At 41.1% G+C, this 26,623-nt stretch overlaps 1 protein-coding gene across 1 annotated transcript in view; it reads left to right on the top strand.

Moving 5' to 3' along the window:
• Positions 1-23,980, top strand: part of drp2 (dystrophin related protein 2) — a 52,558-nt gene extending 28,578 nt beyond the window's left edge. Inside the window, exons 6-16 of the mRNA XM_044041077.1 lie at positions 1,786-1,932; positions 6,307-6,385; positions 8,589-8,649; positions 10,203-10,264; positions 10,756-10,830; positions 12,857-13,058; positions 15,943-16,028; positions 19,172-19,329; positions 21,938-22,104; positions 22,946-23,057; positions 23,840-23,980. Coding sequence (XP_043897012.1) covers positions 1,786-1,932; positions 6,307-6,385; positions 8,589-8,649; positions 10,203-10,264; positions 10,756-10,830; positions 12,857-13,058; positions 15,943-16,028; positions 19,172-19,329; positions 21,938-22,104; positions 22,946-23,057; positions 23,840-23,980 — 1,290 coding nt within the window. The remainder of the gene's footprint in view (positions 1-1,785; positions 1,933-6,306; positions 6,386-8,588; positions 8,650-10,202; positions 10,265-10,755; positions 10,831-12,856; positions 13,059-15,942; positions 16,029-19,171; positions 19,330-21,937; positions 22,105-22,945; positions 23,058-23,839) is intronic.
• Positions 23,981-26,623: the final 2,643 nt, after the last annotated feature.

Below are 26,623 nucleotides of genomic sequence, written 5' to 3'. Positions count from 1 at the left end.
GGGAGCACCTATTGGTGCATGTTATGGCCAGCGGTGAACAGTCTCACTCAAAGTTGTCCACTTTTAATCGGATCTGTCGGGACATAATAAAACTAGGTGCCATATTGTCAAGAATTCTAGGTATAGATCTCTTTTACAAGCTAATTATCCCATTTAAAACAATCGCCTCTGGCTTACCCTGAGAAGGCACATAATATTGCAAGACTTTTCCACATTGGGAACAAGCTTCAAAACAGTGACGTCTGCTTTTTTTTTCTTGTTTTTTAGCTCGTTTGTTTTTTTAAAAGCAGAGAAGGGATATGTTACTCATGAATTAATGAGAGCACTGTGTCATGTTGTGTTGCCGTAAAAACGCCTGCCTGCGCACACGCTCGCCTGTCGGCGCCGCATGACATGTGACAGACGATGAGAGCAGGACGCGACACTTCAAAACTGACACGGTGAAATGGTCGGGGTTAACAATCCTCAGTTGAATAGATGTTGTTAAACAAAACGACAGGTCACTGGTTAAGTCGTTATTGAGTGCCAGGTGCCACCGCGTCCTGTAATTGTGTGTGCACAATGATCATGTCACTGTTTGGACTCCTGTCACGGCACATGCTCAGCTCCCATCTCCTTTTACACACACACACACACACACACACACATGAATGTACACAAGCAGGCCACAATCATACGCGTGTTATATGCCATCATCACGCATATAAAAATGTTAAATTGAATCATAGCAGACTAATCATCTAAGTTACCTATTGACTGTGCAGCTCCACACTGACATGTACTGTACTTTACTGCGTGTGCACACTCGCTGCTCCGATGACAATTTAGCATTTTATATGTTTCTGTTGCCTTTCCTTCAACTCGGGTCTCCAACATGTTTTTAAATACCGCAAATCATTTCCCCTTTCATGAAGCACCATCTTGTGAATTTTGCCTGCGGTGTAAAGAAAAGCTACCACAGAGTTGTAATTAGATTTCAGCAGCATATTTTGTGCAGGAGTTTATTTTTTCTTTTATAAGGGAGACATTCAAAAGAAATAAAATAAAGTCAAATAAAAATGAATAAAAATGTGACTTCAGGCTGCCTTGGGGGTTGAGTGAGCTAAAGGTGTACCGCAATTATGTGTACAACCAAATAAAGACAATACTAGATAATGTAATGCAAATAACGTGCCAAATATGCACATCTGTTAACTTTAGATGTCATGTTCATTTTAACTCAATAAAAACATGGTTGCATCCCATAGATCTTGCCAGCTAGTATAAGTAGTATAATGGAAATTTACCTTTTTGTGACTTCTCTGAGAATTCAGAAATTAATTAATTAAACATTCAAACACTAAAACAATTAAACATAACTATAATTTGATTTAATCTTATTCAAGAAATAATTAGAAATATTTTTTTGTAAAACAATTCATTTGGATTTTCATGGGGAACAATAATAATTACATTTTTAGCAATGAAAACATAGTTTCGGTTAAAGAGCTTGGTGTATTAACCATTACAGAAGCATAAAAAATGATTTTTGATAATTACCAATGATGTTAATTTAGGGTGATGGTATTATAAATCTAGCATGAACACAGACTGGTGATTTTATTTATTTATTTCACTTTTACGTAGAGCTGAAAGCTGCCATAATGATAACAATCACATTGACTAGACTGGATCACGTCTTGTCTCATCTGCCCCTGATATTTTTCTAATGTGTTTTCTCATTGTTTCCCCTCCATTACTCTCCTGTGTTTGCGTTGTGTCTCAATCTCTCTGACGCTGCTGCAGTTATTTAAGGAGGAGCTGACCCAGGTACGGGAGGGCATGAAGCACATCAATGATCTGGCCCACCAGCTGGCCATCTCCGATGTCCATTTGTCGATGGAGAACGCCCGCGCCCTGGAGCACCTGAATAACCGATGGAAAGTCCTTCAGGTGAGAGGATCACTGCCCAGTCTGTTGTGTCTGTTTGACCATGTCAGCAGCGGCTTCTAGAGCAGTCGGATTCAAGGGAGACGTCCTTGTGTAATGCAATGTTGTTTGAGCAGCGTCTGCAGCTGTCAAATTCAAAGGGAAACGTTCAAGTGTAATTTTAACGTCTGATGTTACGTTAAGGGTTTATGTGAGGCTTGAATGTTTTCCACAACACAGGCTTTTAACTGTGTCATTTATTTTCTTCTTTGAGTGTGTGAATGTTGTTGGGATGAATGAATGAATGAATGTTTTTGAGTCACACATCCTTTAACATTATTTGAACACGGACTACACATCTTTAGCTTTATTATTAGAGGATCATAAGATCCCTGGTATCTCTTTCAAACTAATGCCACCACTCTGTTTTTCTTTTATTAACTTTTTTCCATTTTTTTCTGTTTAGTTCCACAGCAGCTGTTTATTTCTCTCAAGTGTATTTATCACTCAGTTTATGTCAATCTTATCCATCCTTTTATAATATATGCATATACCACCTATGACAGGGTTTATTTATAATCAATTAGGAAGCTGTAGTTTATGTTTTAACCAATATTATATATAACCAACATTATACCAGGGTAAATTAAACTCTTTCTATAAAAAAATGGAAAATGATTAGAAACTTATGGAGCCCCAGACATGACATGGGAAAAAAAACTCTTGAAATAATAATTTGTGGCCACGAAATATGTAAAACGTGCACACAAAATATTAATTTGTTTCCTTGAAATATGTAAAACGTGCTCACGAAATACTAATTTGTTCCCACCAAATAGGTATAATGTACGCACAAATTAATAATATTAATAACATTCTCATGAATTACCTGGAGAGCTGCACAAGTAAAGTGAGCAAAGAAGTTTAGCTCAGTTTAGTCAGTTGTTGCAGTAGATACACTTGTATGAGGGTTTACAGAGGTTTATGTGAGTAATTTAAGCAATGGCAAGAATGATTAATGAGAGCACAACTTTCACATGCATTAATATTCTCATAACTTTGTCAAAAATTCCCCAATCTAATTCCATGTCCTGAGCCGTTTTCTATACTGACTGTTGTTTTCTTGCAGCACTTTATGCCTGTGAGGAGTTGAGCACAATGCTTCTTTAATGAAGCCCCTGAAAGGAGATTATATTATGAAATGTAGATGGTGCTCATTACTCATAGATTATTATAACTACTGGCCAGTATATGCTAACACATAAAGTTGCTGCACGGAACAGATGTTTTTTTTTTACACATAATGGATTGTAATTTGAGGCCGAATAGAAAAATGAATGGTGAAAATTACCATTTGAAATAATTAACATGCATTAAAGGTCTTCAATGAATCCACTTACTTTTTAAAGCCTTTTAAATTTTTCACAAATAAAGTGCCTTGGATTCATTGAACTGGATTTGACCTCCTCTTGATGTTTTGCTGACTGTGTGGATGCATTATGGAGCAAGCGTTACTGTAATTCTGTAATTTGCAGCCATGAAGCTTATATTCTCCATCAGAACCTATGCAACAAAACCCACTCAACCCTGTTCCCGTTCCATAACCTCTCTGTGACTCTGTCCTCGCATCTTGTCCTGATGTTTTAATTGCCACTCTAGCTCCTCGTCTCTCAGATGTGAATGTGACGATTTTGATGTCCGTTCAGCGATTCGTTGGCTTTAGATTTAGCTCGCAGGGTTCACTCAGCAAACTCGCCCCCTCCCTGACGTTTCACAGCTTTTATGTTTCCTCTTGTCCCCGAAGCGTCCCACAGTGGAAGAGTTCAGGAGCAGAGCACAACAAACGGGAAACAGATCAGTACAGTATAACTGCACGTTTGATTTGTTAGCCAGTGGGTTTTTTTCTGTGCCCTCTCTCTCCTCTTTGACTGAAGCAAATAAGGTCAATCCATTCAAGTTAAGCCTTTGTCTTCTGAGAGGAACCTATTAGATTGTTTGTAGCTGCTAATCACACCAAGTGGACACTAATGCTAATGGAAGGATTTGGGCTGTCATTTCTCCACTTTGGTCCAGACTCTTTTTTTGATACAGACATTTTGTGGTCTCCTATTTTGAGATGAATTTGGTGTTTTTCTCACTTTTCCGTCGTCATCACCATCATGAGATTCACATAGACATATAGAATATTGAGGGATTTCTCTCAGCAACTGTTGAGATAAATCTCCCCCCTGCCAATTGAATAATACGAACAAAATAAAATATGATTCAAACCGACTATCATGCACACTAAATAGGGTATTTTCTCTGAATGTGCTGTTGATGCTCACAATGCAATGGATTAAAAAAAACAAACAAATAGAGTGATTTGGTGATTAAGTGGATTTTCTAAGCCTCACTATAGCGGCGTCCCTTGTCTGTTTGTGCAGAATGGTGAAATAGGACTGTATTGTTGAACGGGCTAGTGTATATAATTATTTATTTATGTAGTACATACTGTTTAAGAGCGGTATGTAATGCAGGCTTGAGACGTGGCTTGTTTAAAAGGCTGTGTGTGTGTTGTTCTTTTGTTCATTTCTAACTGTGCTGATCCATTATTTTTTTTTTTTACCAAACTGAAGAAGGTGAAGTGCTCTTTGCTCAAAGCCAGCATGGTACTCCTTATCCTTCAAAAGCAGCCATCGCTGAATGAAATAACACATGTGCAGCCTTTTTTTGTCTGTGTGGGACGGACTGAGCTCACATATAAATAGAAACATTTGTCATTTTCATGCACAATTGTTTTATTTCTTCCACAAGGGTCAGAGTGATTGATGAAATCATAACTTTCTCGAGCCTGAGCTTTAAAAACGTCGTCACAATCCTGTGTATCATAGGAAAGGATTGTTGGAACTCATTACACATTCTTTTTCGGAAAGATCGGAAAGTGTAGAAAGATCAAAAATGATGACTTGTCTTGCTGCTTATTCGTGTCCCTTTGTGTTAGGTAAAAAGCGCCTCAGTGCAAAAGTTCTTTTTACAAGATCATTTCTTTTAAATCTTTCATGCACTGTGTGCTTCAGTCGCCGGCGTGTCCTCTGGTCTTTAATTCAGAAAGTATGTCAGCGTCTGTAAGCCCCCCCCGATGTTCAGCACTGTTAAAAAGGCCTTTTAGCATCCGTAGACACTACTCTACATAATATTTCCAAATCTTGGAGTGGTCTCAGAGCAGAACGATGAATTAAGCGGCAGGTGGTGTAAATCGTTTTGGAGTGGTTCAAAAAGAAACAACCCCGTGCACGTATTTCAGCTGCGTCGCTCCTCGATCGATGTGAAAACAAACCGAGCGGAGAAATCTTCTTCTTCTTCCTCTGTGTCTCCGGTTCTTGCTAAATTAAAATGATTAATGCTAAATCCCGGGCGCCGTCGTTGGCTCTGTTGATTTTTGGCTGCTCCGACTCCAGCGAAAAATGTATCTCCAAATTTGATTTGCTTACATTTGTCGATCATGGATGTTTTAGTAATTTGTCTTCCTTACAGCAGCACAAAAAAAATAGATTGTACCACACGGCGCAGTCGGCACAGCAGATTGTAAACGCTCTATATTAGACACAACCAATTTAGCGATGCATCAGATTATATTGTTTCATTTTTCTGGAGAGGGAGCAGTGAACGGAGTGAAAAAACATAAAAATAAATAAATAATGCAAACATAATATATCTAACTTTGCACATTATGACTCATTGCCTGTGCTTGTCTTTGGATGTTTCCAGGCCCCTCATCAGTTCCCCCCGCAACTCTCTCACTCTCTTTATCTGCCTCTCCACCTCAGTGTGAGTGGATTTGCCTCCAGTTGTTTGAGGATGTGTTTCAAACGTTCAGCTGACAATGATTCATGTGCCAAATCCAATACTTGTCAAATAAACCAGGATTAGATCAACTAAATCCCATTTGATGGGAAATAATACTGATGTGAAATGCTTGTACAAAGGCAACGGGGAACTTGATTTCGTCAACACTACATGCTTTATAACCTCCCCCCTGTTCTTCTCTCTCTCTCTCTCTCTCTCTCTCTCTCATTTCATCTTGTTTCACTTCTCTTGTGCACACATTTTAACCTGGAACAGTTGTTTGTCACAAAATATAGGGTTTCACAATCGCTGTCTGCCCCCCGTCCTTCCCGACCTGTTGCTCTTCAAAGGCTTCCAAAGACTTTCAAGATTAATAAAAAGACATAATTTATATTCTGCAGTTAACTAATGGAGGAGAAGCAGGTGGTCTCTGTGTGTGCATCCCCATTGTGGGGATTTGTGGTGGAGAGGGATGAACAGCATGATTCTCTTTGATTCAGCTCTGTGTGTGTGTGTGTGTGTGTGTGTGTGTGTGTGTGTGTGTGTGTGTGTGTGTGTGTGTGTCCTCAGGCGTCCATAGAGGAGAGGCTGAAGCAGCTCCAGGATGCACATCGAGACTTTGGCCCCGGATCGCAGCACTTCCTTTCCAGTAAGACTCCTCCTCTGCTATTTGAAGTTTGTGCCTCATGTCGCACCAGTCTGTGCAATGTGGTGCCAAGGCACCATCGGATTATCTGCGGAGACGGGGAAGAGGGTTATATGTATTACAGTTGTTGTCATAATGAGACTATAAAACACTTCCTGTGCACATGTTTGCGTGTTTATATTGGTTAGAGGTGGAGCTGGCAGCAGTCGTTCGTCCGTCTCCCTCAGAGGTGATGCTCATCACAACAGCCATCGCTCTCATCTGAACAGAGATGCACATTTGTGAATTCTGTCTCTTCTTTTACCTGCTGTTCTTCAAAGGCTGCGGAGAGGTAGTTGGTGCAGGTAGTGGGGGGGCGGGGGCTGACACGTGTGATTTGCATCCTTTAAAGTGATGAAGTAGTAATGGTGTGTGGTGCAGACTGTATCTGCACTGTCCTCACTAACCCCGTTCAGTTTTACTGCTGTCACGCCAGCTCAGAAATACCACACTGGGGCTTATAAAGCACAAATCCACTGCCTGTTCAGCCCACTGCACCCTGCAGGAACGTATACGTAGACTGCAGTTGTTAATGCTTCAACATGCCTGTATTTTAGTCTCTTATCATTGATTCATTCATCCATTCATCCATTCATTCATTCATTCATTCATTCATTCATTCATTCATCTTCTACCACTTTATCCTCCACATGAGGGTCACAGGGCCGCTGGTGCCAATCCCAGCTGACATTGGGCGAATGGCAGGGTCCACCCTGGACAGGTCACCAGTCCATCACAGGGCCACACAGAGACAAACAAACTATTCACTCTCACACGAGTGTCCAATTAACCTCTCGTGTTCACTCACGCACTCATCTTCTACCACTTTATCCTCCACATGAGGGTCGCAGGGGGCGCTGATGCCAATCCCAGTTTATATACAGTGAAAGGCGCGATTTACCCTGGACAGGTCCCAGTCCATCACTGGGTCACTCAGAGACAAACATCGATTCACTCTCACGCTCACACCTACAGTCAGTTTAGAGTGTCCAATTAACCTCTTGTGTTGTTTGATAAATTTGTTGTAGAGCATGTAGCGCTTTTGTGGGTGGAGGTGGAATGCACGAAATTGACTTTTGGTTCACTTTAAATCTATTATGACAACTATGATTACTGCTTATATTCTGGTTTAAAAAAATATATCATACACTCCTAAATAACCAGTGGTTACTGAGCTTTTCGGTTTGTGTCGCCTCCATGTGTGTGTTTATGGATTCTTTGTGTACTCCTTTGTTGTACAGTCCAAAGTCCTGTAGACTTGAGGTTTAGGTCAACCTTCCCCCAGTGTTAAGTCAAATCTTACAACTCCCCTAAAACCTAAATATTTGGGATTTAATGGGACTAACCTGGTTAAATAAAGGTTAAAGAAAACATGTTTTTCATTGTATTGCCTTAAGACTTAAAGGCATACTTCACCGATTTGCATTTAGCTTTGTATTACTAGAATAGGGGTAGTATTTTTGAAAGATTGTGCTTCCCAACCTCCATTTCCCCTCAGGTTGAGAAATATCTTCATTTTTTTTTGTTAAGTGCCCACCAGTGACACTTGTTCCAAGGCTTGAAACTGCAACGCTAATTTTTAGACCCACTTGTAGGAGGACGGGACCTCATTCCCAGAATGTAAACAGTGTCCGCCGTCTTTGCTAACAGTTATGCTAACCAAAGGACCAAATGTCACTGGTGGGCACGTAACAAAGAAAAGAATGAAGATATTTCTCAACTCAGGGGAAAACTGAGGTTGGGAAGCACAATTTTTCAAAAATACTACCCCTATTCTAGTAATACAAAGCTAAATGCTAATAGGTGAAGTATTCCTCTAAATGATATCCTGTAGACAAACCACCTGAACAAGTAATATTGCTCATCACCACTTTATTCAACTTAGTCACACCTTTGGTGTTTTCGGTCACAAATGACTGCCATAGGAAATGAATGGTGGTTTGTTTTTGTCACCCTGTCAACTCCCTTTCCTCCCCTTATTCTGTTGGACCGTGCCAAACAAACCAACACCTTCGGGCTTTACTGCACCTGTTGTGCGGCCCCTGTTAGGGACGATCTGAAAGGACACGGTGTCTTGACATGCTATCAGGGACAGTGTGCACTTTTTGCTTTTCATGCATGACATGTTTGTTCTGAAAATTGATTTTGCCTCCACGTGTTTGTGCAGGTTCAGTCCAGATACCATGGGAACGTGCCATCTCACCGAACAAAGTGCCCTACTACATCAAGTAAGTGCAACGCCGGGGATCAATATCTTCTACCACTGCAGGTTAAGAAGCTTCGTTTTTCTGTGGACATTTGCATTACCATTGTCTGTCTGCGAAGCACATTGATTATGTTATAGTTTTCTGAGCATAAAGTCAGACCAGAATTCCCCCTACAAGATCTACATGTAATATTCAGACTGTATTACACCGTCTGGCATCTTTAATTCCTTCAGCTTCTACCTCCGTGTGAAAAGTGATTTAAAACAGCGTCAAACGGTGCAGTTTCATCACTTTAGAAAACGTTGTTGGTATTATGAGTCATGCTTCATACATCTAGTACACTGAAATAGAGACTCAGCGTCACATTTGTTTGTTCAACCTGAATATATGCAATTTCTCACTGAATGGAAAACATAGATTCCTCATAAATATCCCATGACATGTCAGAGTTGAGCTTTCATCTTGCTGCCTGTGTCATTATTCTGGTAGCCTGTGACTTGACCGTTCACGGCCTGTAAACAGTAGTTTTTAAGTGTAAAAGTGAGTCAGTATGAGCACTAAGGCTCAGCAAAGTTAAATTAACCCTAGTCATCTTTGCTGTGCACACAGCTTGACTCACATATTCAAAGATCCATCTGCTGCCCAAGACAGAGGAGATAAATAATGAATGATTCATACAAGGACTCCATTGAGCCACTGTTACCCTGAGCATTCATCTGTTTATCTATTTACGTCATCAGTAGTATTTCACCTTTACAGCGCTGTTGGTTTTATCAGTGCACTGCGAGTGTGAGTGTGAGTGTGTGTGTGTGTGTGTTTATGCTTAGATGATGGTATTTTTATGTCTGCAATTGTTTGTATGCAGTTTGTTTCTCGGCAGACTACAGAGTATTTATTTTCTTAATCATCTGGAAACGAACGTCCCGGTTCTTGTTTTAGTCTGCTAGTCAGTTCTTTATGGGTTATATTACCGTACCAGCGGGAGTGGGAGTAGTATCTGAGCAGCACTCCACTGGGTACCAATCAATGTGCACTTGCAAAGGTAAAAGGATGAGTGGTGCCCTAAAAGGCTCTGGAGTTCTGACTTCCTGCTCTGTGGTTTCTAATTCATTTTGCTTCACATTTCATTCTGTATGGGATCTGTTTTTCTCATGGCACATTTTCTAAATGTGCCCATAGAGTTAGCAGTGTGATAGCAGTGTGATAGCAGTGTGAGTGTGTGGGTTTTGATGTGTGTGTGTTTGGGTTTGTGTTGGGATTTCTGCCTTTTAAGTTACTGGCAGTGTATCTCCAGCACAGCAGTAATGGGACCTAACATCAATGCTTGAACCTGCCTCCTTTATCATGTTTGATGTATGTCAGCACTTTACAGGCTTGGAATCTCTTGTAAACAATAGCTGCCCTATCGTGGACTTTCGTTTTTCACCACTCCCTCTCACTGACTACCCTCTGATCTTGCAGTTTTTTCTTTTCTTATTTTTTTCTACCATGTGCCACACCTGCCCATCTCTGCTCTCTTGGCTCATTTGTGCTCCATTGCCTTTTGTTTCATCTTTCTCTTCGTCTTCTCTCAGCCATCAGGCCCAGACGACGTGCTGGGACCATCCAAAGATGACAGAACTATACCAAGCACTGGGTGAGTGAGGAGACAATTAAAGCACCCTTGAAGTCCCGGACCCTCGCTGTGCTGCACTAACAGCATGACACCACTGAAGGCGCCGTCATGCAGCTGATTGACTATTTCAAACACCCTCGGGGCTACGTCACTACTGTCGTTAACCTATGAGGCTTAATTTGCCAGCACTGTGATTGCTTTTTGTTTACCCACTAATTAATTGAGATTAAATGACATCATGTGATTTACTGTTAATCTGATTTGACAGGGAATCCTTGCAGGGGAGATCGACACACTGCCACGTACACATGCTTCACTAGACACACAAAAAAATCATGACACATGAACAGATGATATTAGCAGTACAGTACTTTATTATTGACTTATGCAGTGGTGTGATAAACGGGCGGTTTCTTTGATGGCAGGATGTGTGATGCAGGATGGGTTTGTTTTCCCTTTTTCCATTTAGCCTTATCGCTTTCTATCTTTCTCTCTCTCTCTCTCTCCATTAGCGGATTTGAACAACATCAAGTTCTCGGCATATAGAACAGCGATGAAGCTGCGGCGAGTTCAGAAGGCTCTGAGATGTAAGTGCAGTATTTCATCAACGGTATTTTTCTGTCGGCAGGGCTGGAATTGGCTGGTTAAGTGATCCACTGTTATCTTGCACAGTAATCAGTAATCCACCACGACAGCCTCTTCTTTGGGAATGAGACACAACAATTAGCCGTGGAACATTTCTTTATTCATTTGTCAATGGATTCATCGTATTTTTCTGTAAATGTGGTGTCTGCGTTGTCAATTTCTGTTGCATTTTAAATGCAGAAATATGAAGTATTGATATACTGAAGAGTCAAAAGAGCCAGTCAGCCCCTGGATTTATTCTTCATTCCCATTATGGCCTGCAAAATTGGCAAGCGAGGTAATTGGAGCAATTAATTTATCCATTTGAGTTACAAAAGAAAAGACTATTTGTTTTTACCATTTGGCTGCAGCTGACAATCCCATGAGGGCCAGACATTCTCACTTTGTCATTCCTGCTTATTCGTCCACTGCTTTCCTCTCTGTTATTCACGGCCTCACACCTGGCCAATCCCCCCCACATCCCCCGCCCCCTTCATGATTTCTACCTTTTTAATCGCATCCATTTTTCCATCACCTGCAGTGCTGTAACTCATGTTGACCTCAAATTGCAGCTGCCACTTATTCATGTTCTACTCTTTCTGCCTTCACTTGCAGCTTTACTCCCACCTTCTCTCCCCTCCTTGTCCCGGGTTTCTGTAATAAAAATTCAGCATAGTCAGACCACTGTAAAAAATAAAAAATCCTCTTTCACAAACTCCCCCTCTTACATTTTTCTTATCTAACCCTCCTCTGGTCTAGTTGATATCATTACAGAGTTTAATTGCCGGGCTGCCTTGATAACTGCAGAGTTCTCACTCTTTCTTTAAGCACTCTTTGTGAATGATGGAGGAGTGCTGTGTAAGAGCCCCTTCATAAATACATTTTTAGGTGATTTACTCCCAAGGCTGAAAATCCTCCTGTTATCTCTTCTCTCTGTTCTACCTCATCATCCTACTATCCAATTATACCTGGCATCAATGGACACCCTTTTAGCTCCACTCCAAGGGATGGGCCATCAAATTAGTTTAGAAGGGCGAAATCAAATTTGTGTCACTGCACTTAAAATGACTGGTAAGGCTTAAGTGGGCAAAAAAAAATTGGTGAATAAGCGCTTCTGTCACTCGTGCGCTCATTTGCTCAGGTGAGAACGATGGTTCTATTGTGTCCGTCTGTGTGTTTTGATAATTAATGACTGAGGAAATGAATGTGCAGTCGTGTATGTTGGAATACAGGCGTTTAGACTCCTGCATGGGAGCATTGATGTCAGTGAATATTCCATCCTTCCATCCATTATACTGGAACCAATCCCAGCTGATAATGAGTAAGTAACCAGGCTCATCATATGGCCAATTTAGACCCTGGTCAGACCTGGCGTTAAAATGCATCCTGGATGTGTCTCCTATAAACCACATTATGAATGGATCTTAATTCATACACACACTGATGTCACGACTGTTTGCAAGAGCAAATGTCTGTTCTTAACGACGTCTGATTGTACAAACGTGTCCACTCTCAGTGTTAACCGTTATACGAAATCATGTGGTGATCAGTGTTAATGTTGCGGCGGTGGCTGTGAATAATTAATGCATGAGCACTGATTAGGGTAAAGAAAACTGGAACTAGCACCAGTCAGACAACGTCAGCTGAGGAGGTGGGCGGTCTCTAAACTGTCCTGCAGCTCTGGAAAAAGGACAATTGTGTCCAAGAAAAAACCCACCTCTGAATGTGGATTATGTGATTGGTTCTAAGGACACGTTCATGATGCATTGATGTGATCTGGCTGTGATCTGAGGGAGGATGTCAATCCCAAGTCTGAGCAGCGTCATACGAAGACAAAACATTCACACTCGCATTACCTTTCAAAGAAATGTCAAATATAAAAAAGATTTCATGCACATAAACCTAAATATACAAAGCTACAATAAATGATAATGAAAACAAACTGCACAGCTTAATTGTCCTTGGGTGTCTCTCGATGTGTCTCTTAAGTGGATTTAGTGGCGCTGAGCGGCCTGGTGGAGATATTTCGGGAGCAGGAGTTACAGCAAGGGGAGCATGTGATGGATGTGGTGGAGGTGATTCACGGGCTGACGGCTCTGTACGAGAGGCTGGAGGAGGAGAGGTCCATCCTGGTCAACATTCCACTCTGCGTCGACATGTGTCTCAACTGGCTGCTCAACGTCTACGACAGGTGAGTGAACTGAGTGAGACGTCTCTAGAAAACGGGTTAAAATCTCCTCGTCTTGTCGCAGCTTTCTTGCACTGTGATGTTTTTTTAACAGACCAACATGCGTAATGATTCTTTCAAATATAACAAGCACTCATCCAAACTGCGGGTCTTTCATCTTTGAAATAAAGCTGTAAAAAAGTATTTTTTTGGGTGGCAGGAGGAGAGGCGACAGATTTTCCAAATAAAAAAAGACACCTCCAGGTGTGTTTAATGAAATGGAAAATTTGCCATCTGTAATGGCTTATCAACTTCACGTTGAAGCCACATTAGCCACATCTAGCATAAGACACTCAAATCCAAAACCAAGTTGTCCACATTTGCATTTACCTATACATTAATTGCAATGTATGTGGAAGAAAGTCTATGGAATAGTACAAAAGAAAAGCTGTACATTGTGAACCCAGTGCTTACACTTTAAGCACTGGGTTTAAGCACTAAATGGCTTTATTGTGGATTTGGATAATTTTTCTGTTAAGGTTGAGAAGAAGGCATTACTTATCCAACACATGCACACATTGATTTTCACAAAGCAGTGCAGTTTGGTTCAGTTTGGCACATTACCCAATGTGCATTTCGATTAATATTTGTAAAGGATTCCAAAATGACTGATCTGTACTATCCAGTGTGCTTTCAACAAGCCACTGTACAGTTATTACGATAAAAATGTGTTCAAACTGGCTGGTTTTTGGGAGCATAAGATGAAAAATTCTGCTTCATATACGTATATGTATATATACATATACATATATAAATATATATGTATATATATATATATATATATACACATATATACATATATATTTATACATATATATAAAAAAACATATATCCATATCATGTGTATGTATTAACCAAATGTAGTTTTTTCTTTAGAAACTCTGACACAGGCTAGGACAATGTTTTGGCTCCCTTCTGTTGTGGGGTAACTACCACAGTAGTCCAGCACCTAATGGGTGGAGCCAGACACACATAATTGTTGTTGAAATTGACTCTAGATAAAAGCTGGAATGTAATGATACTGTTTGGTGTGAATAGACAGTATATTAATAAACCCTTTCACCTCTGTATTAATCTTAACCACGTTGCTTTGTTTTTTTTAATACTTTATATGTAAGGTGACATTATAAATCTGCCCTCCGTTGGATTCTCGTTCTTGTTCTTTTTTTCTTTTTTTTTCAATTTGATACTTAATGAGCATTAAATCTGTCAAGGGTGTCATTAAATGGCAGTAATAGGTTTGTCATGCAGGAGCAACAATGACCGTGATATATTATGACACAAGCCTGTATCAGTCCTAACACTGCAAAGGATTATTCTCCATTACACTGGGCTGTCATAGCCTGTGGCAGAGTTTATAAAAAAACATTTGGTTAATACACACCCGATATGAATGTAAATTATATACATATACTGTACATATACATATATATGTATATATATATGTACATATATACATATATGTGTATATATATGTATATATATATACATATATATATATATGTATATATATATATATATATATATATATATATACACATATATACATACATACAGTATACATATGAAGCAGAATTAATTATTTTTCTTCTTATACTCCCGTAAACCAGCCAGTTCGTACACATTTTTATCCTAATAACTGTACAGTGGCTTGTTGAAAGCCACAGCATGGCTAAAGCCCTCTTTAGGGCCAATCATCCTCTCCAAACCACAGTGGAGTAAAACCATTTTTCATTCCATCTGTGGTGCTGATTGACACTTTTAGCTATTTCAGCCAAAGAAACACCGAGCACAAAACAAAAAAAACATACAAGAGTAACCCTTCTGGTGTAGTTATTTGGTCAGTGGCTCCTAACTTCTTTACAGAGACTTTACCCTCTGCATGAATTCCAGTAATTGCTTTTTGTTTTCCAATTAATAGCCGTAGTGAATCTCAATGAGGTGCTCATATTCTGTGTGTCCATTTTGTTTAATACTTAAAGACGGTCGTTACGTTGCTCGAGCATGGTGTGCAGGAGTGACGTGTCTGCACTGGAGCAGCGCCAGGGTGTATATTAAATATGGCACATGCGGTGCACAGCAAACGTGCCTGTCAGATGTGCTGACAGCCTCTTCTCCCCATGTACTCGAGCTCTGACGATGGCGGCGATGCTCTTCATTTCTCACTTTGATGATTCCGATGTTAAGTACACCTGTGCCCCTCGCCCTCTCCCAGGGCTAGAACCTAATGTGTGCTGGTTATTCTGGCAGCAGAGCAATGAAATCTTGACGGGGGAACAGTTCATGGTGTGTTTGCCTTTCCAGTACAGTCTCTGAACATTTGCTTCCCCACTCACACCAACCCTAAATCCACAATCTCACTGCTCTCCCATTGACCTGTGATCAAACGTGTTATTCCCTTTGAGAGAGTGTGAGGAATTCATCCATCCGTCTTCTACCGCTTTATCCTCCACATGTCGCAGGGGGGAGCCGTGCCCAATCTCAGCCGACATAGGGCGATCGGCGGGGTACACCCTGGACAGTTTGACTTGAATTCATATTTAGTTCTATTTGTAAACTATTTGTCTGTAAGTAACACTGTGGCATTGAGGTGTAGGTGAGCGTATAATTGCTCTTCAGGGTATACACTTCATCATGTCCCTGTACTGGCTTTAGTTACTCTGGACGTGCTGTAATACAATTTCACACTGTTGCGCATCCTATTTTGACCCGTGTAATTTCTCCACTCTCTGTCCCTTTCAGCAGAGCTTATCCAGTGTATGAAGAGATGTTACCATCACGCCACACACACACGATTCTTGAACAGTTAAGCCTTTTTTTTTATCTGTGTCTCTCTCTCTTCTTCCAGTGCTCGCAATGGCAAAATGAGAGTACTCAGCTTCAAGATGGGATTGGTGAGCTTGTGCAACGCAGACGTCCAGGAGAAGTACAAATGTGAGTCTGACGTGTGCCCGTGTGCCTAATGCATCTCCTCAACGGCAAACAATGAGCCAAAACAAAATAGTAGTGATTGCCAGTGTTACATAAAGACATCCACTTACTCTAATGGAGGAAATGAATCTGCTGCCATAATAGAGAAAGCTTTCTTTGCTTCTACAAAGTACACCAGGGGCATTAAAAGCATTGCTTGCCAAAAGCACCATTTATGAACAATCTCCCTCTATACGGCTCTGACTGTCATTTTTCTTCACAGGTCAAACAGCAAAAATGCTTTCTTCTTTGTTGATTGTATATTGTGCCGTGCACCTCTTCAGTCTGGTACAGGTCTTTACTGTGCTACTGTAATTCCAGTTTACGAGTTATCTTAGCCATGCGCTGACAGACCGATCATTTGGCATTCAAAAACCCGGTTATCAGTGGTCGCAGAGGAGACTTGCAACCAGTCAGAGTGAGGAAAAGACACGCGGTGTTGCACAGGACAGCAGGAAAAAAAATACAACAGTTGTTTGTTCTTCTGTTACAGATAAATATACCGTCCAGTTTTTTACAAGATGCCACATATCTGTGGCATGTTGGTTGTTAATGAAAATGCTTCAAATAGACCTCTGTCAATCAGCGTTTTAAACCCACCCCACTGTAGATGAACTCTTTCACAAAAGATGGAAATTGGTGAGGCTGGGAAAGGGATGGGGGACAGATTGCAGCTGCAACAGTGAACAAACGTGAACTTGGTTTGGTTTCCAGGCTAAAAATGCTCCAGTACATAATGGTGAAATGTGAGGGAGCTTTTCGAGCTGCCAATATTTGGACCTTGAACAGCTCAGCCATTACAGGATCCGAGAGAACAGTGGCGGACTCGTGCCAGGATTTCTCATTCTTGGCACGCCATCTGTGTCAGCTTTTCAAGACTGAGAGATAACAGATTTGCCATGAATTGAATGATTGTGAGTCATTCCCCCTTTTATCTGGGTCCAGGTAGACATGTGGTGCCCTCAGAAGTCTGTCACTTCTCTAAATTGTACCATTTTTGCCAGCTCAAAACTCCACTGCAGTGTTATAAATATAAAGTTGAGACAAAGATGGTGGGTGTTTATTTCATCGACACCAGCCTTTGGCTGTGATTCAGAAAAGAAGCTTGACATTAATACGTTTTCATTAGTTAAGTAATTAACATATAATAAACATAAAATAAGTGATTTGGCACTTTTCGATACAAGTATCAAAACCATTTTGTTAACAGTAATGTGTACATGTAACAGGCAGCTTACTGAATTACTGTCAGTGGTTCATGATCATTTTTCATCATGTAAAAATCAGTTAATTATACATAAATTGAAGATAAACAAAAAAAAAATCCATGCAGTTGCAGAGAATGTCATTGTTTTAGTTGCTGTCCTTAGTTTTAATGGATAAACATAAAGTTTTATGAAGCTGTGGTGAATTATCAAGCAAAGTAAACTGTTCAGAATCATGAAAACTGAGCCCTGAAGTCATACTGCTAGTCCACCGGTCAAACTCCTTTATGTTGCATATGTAATGTGAAAGCTACAAGGTAAGGGACAATGCCAATAGGCCAAACTATGATGACGATCATGGTAAACACTGAGCTATTGCTCGTAAATGTCAGCAACTTTAATTTAGTTAAGTCTAAAGGCTAATGTTTAAATGTTTAAATGCACTTTTGTAAGTCGCTTTGGATAAAAGCGTCTGCTAAATGACATGTAATGTAATGTAATGTAAAGCACATGTATTGGATATTATGATGTCAGTAAGGGCTGTTCAGAAAGTTTGTGGCGTACGCAGTCAAGTCCAAGAATACATTTTACGCAGTACTGCATGTGTCATACTGCGTCTCTATAAAACATCACCAGCAAACAGCTCAACATTTAAATGTGGACATTTTCAAATCTTATACAGCTCCGTTAATGAGGACTATATGCAGTCGAGGAGGATGTTTAACATGTGGGTGTTAAAGCCAAGTGTTGTCCCTGTAGGGCTGAATAAGTACACAGAGAAGGGGGCTTGGCGTTGTGCAGCACCCTCACACGCTTGTCAGAATTCATCTTCTTCTGTGACAGGCGGCGTTGCTGCGAGCTCAGAGGAAAGAAAAAGAAAAAAAAAAAAGCCTCATTCAGAACCTGACAAGACATCACTTTTACAGCTCTTTCATTTCAAAGCGAAGCAGCGAGACCTTTAATACGGCACTGACAAACTCAACAAATAGTATTAATTTGAATGTTGGCAGATTATTTTTGCAGAACCTCTTAATTGATAAAACTATCGTGTGGAGCTATAACACAAACAAAAGAGTTGAGACAATGCTGATTAAGCCTTTCAGTTCCACATGAATCTCTGTGTGTTTCTCAGTATAGTGGTGTTTGGCTCTCGTGTCACACAGTGACATTTCCATGCTGCGCACTGGATTTTTTTTATGTCAAGACACATGGAGGCAACAGCAACATCGTGTTAATAAAGCGTTTCAGCTACAAAGACGAAGAAGTTCAGCAGTGTGATGCCCCCTTTGCCACTGTATACACACAAACACAGGCAGGTTTGATAGTAGTGCTTGACAGAGCCCATTTTCAGATGAGGTAACAGACCAAATTTACGGAAGAATATTAGGGCCACATTTCAAAAAAAGAAAAAGTCAGAAAAGAGATTATAGTCAGAATTTTGAATTTAAACTTTTTCTTTAATCTCAGAATTCTGTCTTGAATCTCAGAATTATGACTTTTTCTTTAATCTCAGAATCCTGTCTTTAATCTCAGAATTATGACTTTTTCTTTAATCTCAGAATCCTGACTTTAATCTCAGAATCCTGACTTTAATCTCAGAATTCTGACTTTAATCTCAGAATTCTGACTTTAATATTAAAATGATGACTTTAATCTCAGAATTCATGGGCTTTTTTTCTTTTTTCATTACATGTGGCCCTAATCTCTTCCCTAATTTTGCAGCTTTAATGATGTTTATAAATATTAAAAGCCCAACTCATAAAAGCTCTGCACATATGAATGTAGATGTAAATGCAAACATGACACAAGCATAACATACTTACATAAACATGTAGTACACAATTAGTTTGTATAATCACATTAGTCAATGCATAACTCATGCAAACTGCAAATTTTTTGCAGACCTATTCCATCAGGTGTCTGGACCTGGAGGTGTGACGGACCAGCGTCACCTCAGCCTGCTGCTGCATGAAGCCATCCAGATCCCCCGCCAGCTGGGAGAAGTTGCCGCGTTCGGGGGCAGCAACGTGGAGCCGAGCGTCCGTAGCTGCTTCCGCATGGTGAGGACAGAGTCACGCGAATACACGAAAACACACTCACAGACTTGCAATGGTGCTCGCAGACTTTGTTACACACACGTGCACACATAGGATAAATCATTTGTCAGGAATATGCTGTGAGTCCAGGCCACACAAGGAACTGCATGGTGTTTGCATGTTCTCCCCATGTGTGTGGGGGGTTTCTCCTCCTGCAGTCCAAAACCATGCAATATGGGGATTAGGTAAATTGGACACTCTAAATTGATGTGAGTGTGAGAGTGAATGGTTGTTGTGGCTCTGTGATGGACTGGCGTATGTCAGCTGAGATTTGACCCTCATGTGGATGATAAAGCGGTAGAGATGGATGGATGGATGGATGCTGTGAGTTCACCTTACCCCCATTTGACCTGATTAACTCCCTTTTTGACTAGAACACTAGACTGACCACGATTGAGCATTGAGCAACAACAGTCAACTACGCGTTTACAACATACTGATCTATAGTAGCGTGCAGAAATCTAAAAACCTCTTTTCTCTCACTGCGTCTCAAACTTGCTATTCTAAAATGCAGGAAAATACCAAGTGACCCCAGGAAGATCAGACGTCTTCTGTGCCAAGACAGTATTACAAATACAGAAACAGAATTTTAAAAGACTCAAACTTGAAAAATAAATGGCCTTCAGACACTCACCCATCAAAAATCCAAGTCAGCAGGGTTGGATTCTTTCAGCAGAGGGAGAAGATAAATGCACCATGTCAGGAAATGAAGAAGTTATAATTATTCCACCTAAGGAAGCCTCGACTGCACCACACACACATCCAGCATGTTGCCTTGCAAACATTACATCTCATGAATATTACATTCCGCTGCTTTAAATGCACATAAAACACACTTAGTGGTTGGTAATGCATGATGTCACTTCCTATACATGGACCATAGGTGCAGTTTAATTGGGAGAGTTGTGCATTAAATATGATCTACTGGAATAGCTTATGCAATATATTTGATGAAGCGAGGTCACGTAATCCTGTAGCACACGCAGTGTAACAGCTAATGAGCAGACATGTTCTAGGCATTAATTACCCTCCGTAGTCTTTCCCTCTTTTGCTTCCTCTAAATGGGTCTTCAGTGAACGTCTTCAGTGCAGGTTGCATGAACTTTACCATATGATATTTAACACCAGATAATTACTCAGTTGTTAGGAACATGTGGTAGATTTTTTTTTCTTTTTTTATAAGGTGGCGTGTGTCCTAATTCCCTTATTTTCAAGGTAGATCATAATTATAGCCACTTAATTCTGGTCCATGCTCACTGTAGCTGCTACGGCTGATTAAAATCTCTTCACGGGTTTGCTCCATGTTGGGGCTTTTAGAAGTAATTGAAATATCAATGTGATGTGAATATGGTGGCTGACTTGGCTTTGAAGTGAGTTATGACAGTCTTAAGCGGTGTTGGTACAACGCTTGCTGCAGCTCCGCGTCTGCGGGGGAAGAAAGAAGATGAAATTGACTTGAGGTTGATTAGAAAAACAGGTGAAAACAGAGTGATATCATTTTGCTTGTGGTATGCAAAGTGGTTATTGTTATGAAATGGCAGAATAACTTGACCTCTGGCAAATCGGTCTGCACTACTTTTGTGAAAAGTGACTCACAAATATCGCGTCTGGTGAATATTTAGAGCTGAAAGACTATATGACCGTCTCCTAATGATGTCCAAAACATTGCCAGCTGCTCAGCGTGTTGCTGTGTTATGCATCTATGTGATAGTCAGAGCCAAAGCCAGGTGTTTGCTATGCAAGGGGCTGCTAGTTGACCTCCCATATGGAGTAAAGCCGGCTACTCTGGCACCAGTGAAGAGCTCCTTCATCCCCAGGACACTTTACATCTCCATACACAAACACACACACACACATTTGTATCTTAGTGAGGACACATCATAAACATAATGTGTTCCCTAGCCCCTTACCCTAACCTTAACCATCACAACTTTGTGCCTATGTGCATTTAAAGTTGTGTGGCCCAGACAAAATGGTCAAAATGTCCTCACAAGGGTAGGGTTTGTTTTTTTTGGACCCCGCACAGATATAAATACACATACACACACATACACGCACACCTCACATTTATTATGCTACTCAGCTTGAACAGCGGAGGAAGCCCCAGGGAAATCAACCTCTTAATGCATCTCTGATGCAGACTTAATGAGAATTTAGCACATCACGGATTGTCAGCACTTGGCGAGTCATTCTTTTATTAGGTTGACTTCCTTTTTAGCCCACTTTCTGGAATTCTCAACAACTGCATAATGCGGTCTATTCAAGTCCAGTCCATTCACGTCCAGTATGGTGTAGCTGAGTCTGGTATAATTTCATATGGAAAAGTCTTGTCTTCTCTTCTCTTCTCTTCTCTTCTCTTCTCTTCTCTTCTATTCTCTCACCTCTGTGTCCCTCTCCCATCATTTGTATTCTCTTTGATTGCATTTCTCTACAAAAGCTCACCCCAGGACCACCGTTGGAAAGGAAGCACACCTTCTCTTATTACACCGTGTACCTTGCCTGCTGTTGGTCTATATTTGGGTTGTTTACAGCCTCCTGCTCCTCTTTCCACTCTCCCATCTTTCTCTTTCCAGGCCCCAGGAAAACCTGCCATTGAGGTGTCTCATTTCTTGGAGTGGATGAGCCTTGAGCCACAGTCGATGGTTTGGCTGCCTGTCCTCCACCGTGTGGCTGCAGCAGAGTCAACCAAACACCAAGCCAAATGCTACGTCTGTAAACAGTGTCCCATCAAAGGCTTCAGGTTGGTGTGTTTGGGTTGCATGTGCAAAGATGAATAAAGGGATGGATTGTAACATAAAAATAAATCTTCAGGAATCCCAGAGGGAGTGTGTATGTTCCAGTGGTTTTGTTGGTTTTCTTTGGGAACTCTGACAGAAGAATACAGAAGAAGATTAACATTTCTAACATTTTCAGGCGAAGCTCTTTCAGCTGCTCCCTCGGTGTCAAATGCATCACCAGACCTCACTTCGCTGCTCTCTGCACCGTTTCTCCACCAGTAATGAAATTACCGTAATCACAGCATATTGGGTTTGAATTGGAACTTCTCAGCTTTCAGAAACAGTTGGATTGTTTTTCCTACAGCGCAAACCATCGCGTAATCACAGTAACGCAAAATGTGCCGCGGGCGATACGCTTGGTGTTATCGGGTTAACGTCTTATATACAAACAAGAAGTTAAAAATAAAACTGTAAAAAACACTTCAATAAAACAGCATGTGAAATGTGTTTCTTCAGTGAAAATGTGTAGCATTTTGTACCATAATTACAGCTTGTGACTTACAAGCGTAAGAGTGTTACTTTAGGTGATTCTGAAACTAAGAGGTAGAGAATTTTTTTTTACTCTAATAGTGGCACCTGGTGTTTTCTGCTTTATACATGAATAACTCCACCACATCTTTGTGTTGAGGTTCTGGAACTAAGAACACATTGGCTGGATATAGAATAGACAACAAGCATACAAATAAATTCAGTACACAGGCATCCACTAACCTTTTATCCTGTACACACACACACACACACTCCTGCTTTGTCTGTTCTCTCGAAAACATCAGTTCAGCCTCTGTCTTGTATTGATCTTGACAGGTATCGCAGCTTGAAGCAGTTCAATGTGGACATCTGCCAGACGTGTTTCCTAACTGGCCGCACTACCAAGGGAAAGAAGCTGCACTACCCTATCATGGAGTACTACACCCCAGTAAGACAAACATTAAGTCATGCTTTACTGTAATTGAAGACAACATCAAGGCATCAGGGACAAATAAAACTCAGTCATATGAAAGAAATACACAATTATCTCCTGCCTCCAGACGTAGATTACTCCACTGTAAAATCTACATTATCTGTAAGTGTCTGCCTCATGCGTAGCTTGAATGCCGCTCAGCACTATCATCCTTTTTTGGCGCACGTACCTCACAGACTACGTGCTATTTGGAGCACACGTTGCCAAACTGAATAAACCCCAATAAAACCAGAGTCTTAAGCAATCGCACAGACTCTGAAGTCAAGTTAATTCTGTAGCGGAAGCTCTTGCACGGCAGTGCTTGAATGCACTGAGACGGTGCCAGATTTAATGTCTATTCAGTTCCGAGCTGCACAATTTCTTTCTTTTTTATTTTTTTTCAGATTCAGTTTTCACAGTGGCCCTAGATTTCAGCTGCTATCACAGAGCGAGCAGAAGCCAGGGAGCCAGATTTTGAAAGAACATAGAGCGAGGAAGCAGCGGGAGTTGAATGAGAAAGCAGATGGAAGAATAAGTAAAGTAAAAGATGAACTAGCCATGAGACAGAGTGGACAGATTTCGCATGAGGTCATTTTGGAGACGGCAACATTTCCAAGAACTCCTAAACTGTGTAATTTGTCTTCCACTCATTCACTCCCGCTGCCTCCTCCCCCACCACCACTGCCGCCCTGTCTCACCCCTTCCTCTACCCAATCCCCCACCCCCCCAACCCTCTTGACTCATAAATCACACTCCAGACAACCTCGGGAGAGAAGATGAGGGACTTTGCCAAGACTCTGAAGAACAAGTTCAGGTCAAAGCAGTACTTCACCAAGCACCCGCAGAGAGGTTACCTGCCAGTGCAATCAGTGCTGGAGGCTGAGAGCTCAGAGACGTGAGTCACACATACACAGTCATCTCTCTGTCGCCGCTTTTACGTCCAACGTCTCTCAATTACACACACACACATACACACACACGCACAACTTGTTCTGCTGTTGACTGCTTATCACAATAGGGCAGTTTAGGGCTCTGATGTGCTGATATATAGTTACAGGGTTCCCACTCGTCCTGGAAAACTAGTTATGGAAAACATGGGAATATTAAAAAAAAAAAAAAAGTGATGAAGAAATGATTGTCTTCTGAAACATAACAGACCTTTTTGCACTGCAGGATACAATTTGGTTTAGATGTACACTGTAATCTGTGAGTGTGTTTGCATTATTCTGTGATAAATTTGTCATAATTTCTATGAGAATGTAAGAGATTATTTCATAGGTAAGTTACAGCCATTGACTGCACATCATTATTTTAAATCAGACATCTGGGGGACTGAAGAGGAATAAAGAGGGAAGGAAGAGGGAATCTGGGTAAAATGTACAAAATGCAAATGCAAGATGCAACTGTAGAAAAGAACACTTTTCCAAAGCATGTGGAGGACAGGGAGGATGTATTAGTGTATGACGTGTTCATTTATCTGTCATATACTGTCGCTTCTGAAAATGTCCTGGAAAATAATTTCAAGAAACGAGTGGGAACCCTGTGTAAGTAAAATGGTTCTGTTACCAAAATGCTGTCCCTGTGATTCAGGTCTGATTCAAATGCTCTGGTCACATTCACTCAGAGGTGAAAACAGCAGGAATGAAAACTGCAGGATGCACTGACTGGGTCCTCACACTCTGAATAAACATGTTTGTTTTTTTCCAGACATAAGGGTATTACTTTGTCATCGGTTTGGAGTGAGTGGGTCATGGGAGTTGTGTCGATGTTTCACTCAAACTGACACAATTACAACTCAGAAATGACAGAACTTCACATCTTTCCATTTGCTTTTCCTTCTGTGTCGTGAGTACAGGGAAATCAGCCACTCAGAGTGACAGGACAAGCGTGTTTGCGAAACCAAGGATTAAATCAGTGAAATCATATCATATTTTAAAGGTTGAGTGTGTAAGAATCACAGTCTTGTGAATGTGAATCACACTCTGACTGGTTTGTCTACTCGCGCTGCTGGAGGAACAGCACAACCTTTGTCTAATGTACGTACAGTATATAAAAGGCTTATTCTAAGGCTGCGAAAATGAAAAAAAAACAATTTTTTAAAGCAATTGTACACCAACATACCTAAATGTTACCCAAAGGACCGTCAAGCCTAGCAAAATCATAACCGGAAACACTGCAGTGTTTTCCTCTGGTGTGTAATGCAGATGTCTATAGATGACATGTAGGTTATAATATACAACATTTTGGCATTAAACTGTCTGAGAGTAATGTTTTATATTTTGACGAGTGGTGTACTTACATTAGCCACAACGTTTTCCATTTCCACTCAAGGTAATGGTTTCATTATTTTTGGACGATGTAATCCACTTTACCTGTCCTCGCTGTAACGTCTGGGTCCAAAACAAAGTTGTTAGCCAGTGTGGTTCTTTTGTTTTTGCATTTCACTACGTCTACTTCCTGAGATCATGAAACCATCGTGAAGTCTTGTTATTGTTTTGATCCGAGTGACCCCGAGCAGCAGATATATTACATACTGTGCCTTTATACAGGAGTTGTGCAGCAGTTTTCCTTCCGTGCGGATCGCTGGAATAAAAACCTTGGCCTGGTTGCATACAGTACAGGATTGTTTTGTTTTTTTTCCGTTTATGCATAAAACTTGTCCTCTTTATAATTATATGCGTGGTTTGCAATTATTTGTGCGTCTCACTGTGACCACATTCACAGCGAAAGTATTGATGTCGGCTTCTTTTGTCCACAGGCCGTGCTCCTCACCCAAGCTGCCCCATGCAGACACTCACAGCAGAATTGAACATTATGCCAGCAGGTATGTGACTCTGTGCACTGTATCAAATAATTACAACTAAGTTTCTCCCTCCCTCCCTCCCTCCCTCCTTGATATTCACTTCACCCCGGCTTCCACCTCTCTGCTACCCCTGCCTTCTCTGCTCCATCACCCTTTAGACTTCGCTCACAAATTGATTGAAGTATTGATTTGGCTGCATGGTGCACTGTACTCAATGCAGGATCCAGACGACTGCCCAGCAGTTACCTTCACTCTTATTTCTCCACACAAACAAATGCTGTTGCACAACAAGCTGAGCAGTTTGTGATTGTTGTTTGTGCGCGTGTGTGTGTGTTTGCAGCTGTGTAGGTCAGGGGGTTTTAGCATGCCTATAGCAAACTGTCACTTGCTAAGGCAATGAGCCCATTGGTCACATGGGAGCTGCCACTGTGGATTAGTGTCTGTCTGACAGGTTATAAACAGGCCACAGCGCTGGAGACCCACACTCCTGGCTGCTCTGCCCATAGAGCTGCCTTGTGTGTGTGCCATTGTGTATTACGTCCCTGAGGATCTTGCATACAACCGGCTTTGTCCTGCCAAAGCAGGGGGAACACACACCAACAAGAGAGAAGGCACAATTGTCCTCTTTACCCACCATATCTCTGCCCTTTTCTTTTTCCTTTTCCATTTGCCCTTTCCTCTCATTATTCCTATCTTTGATCCCACTCTTCTATTGTCTTTCTCCCTCTTGTCCCCCTGT

This window comes from Solea senegalensis, linkage group LG12, assembly GCF_019176455.1.
Source record: "Solea senegalensis isolate Sse05_10M linkage group LG12, IFAPA_SoseM_1, whole genome shotgun sequence".
Lineage (NCBI taxonomy): Eukaryota > Metazoa > Chordata > Actinopteri > Pleuronectiformes > Soleidae > Solea > Solea senegalensis.
Note: the sequence above shows the minus strand (reverse complement) of the source record. Positions and strands in the feature narration are given on the sequence as shown.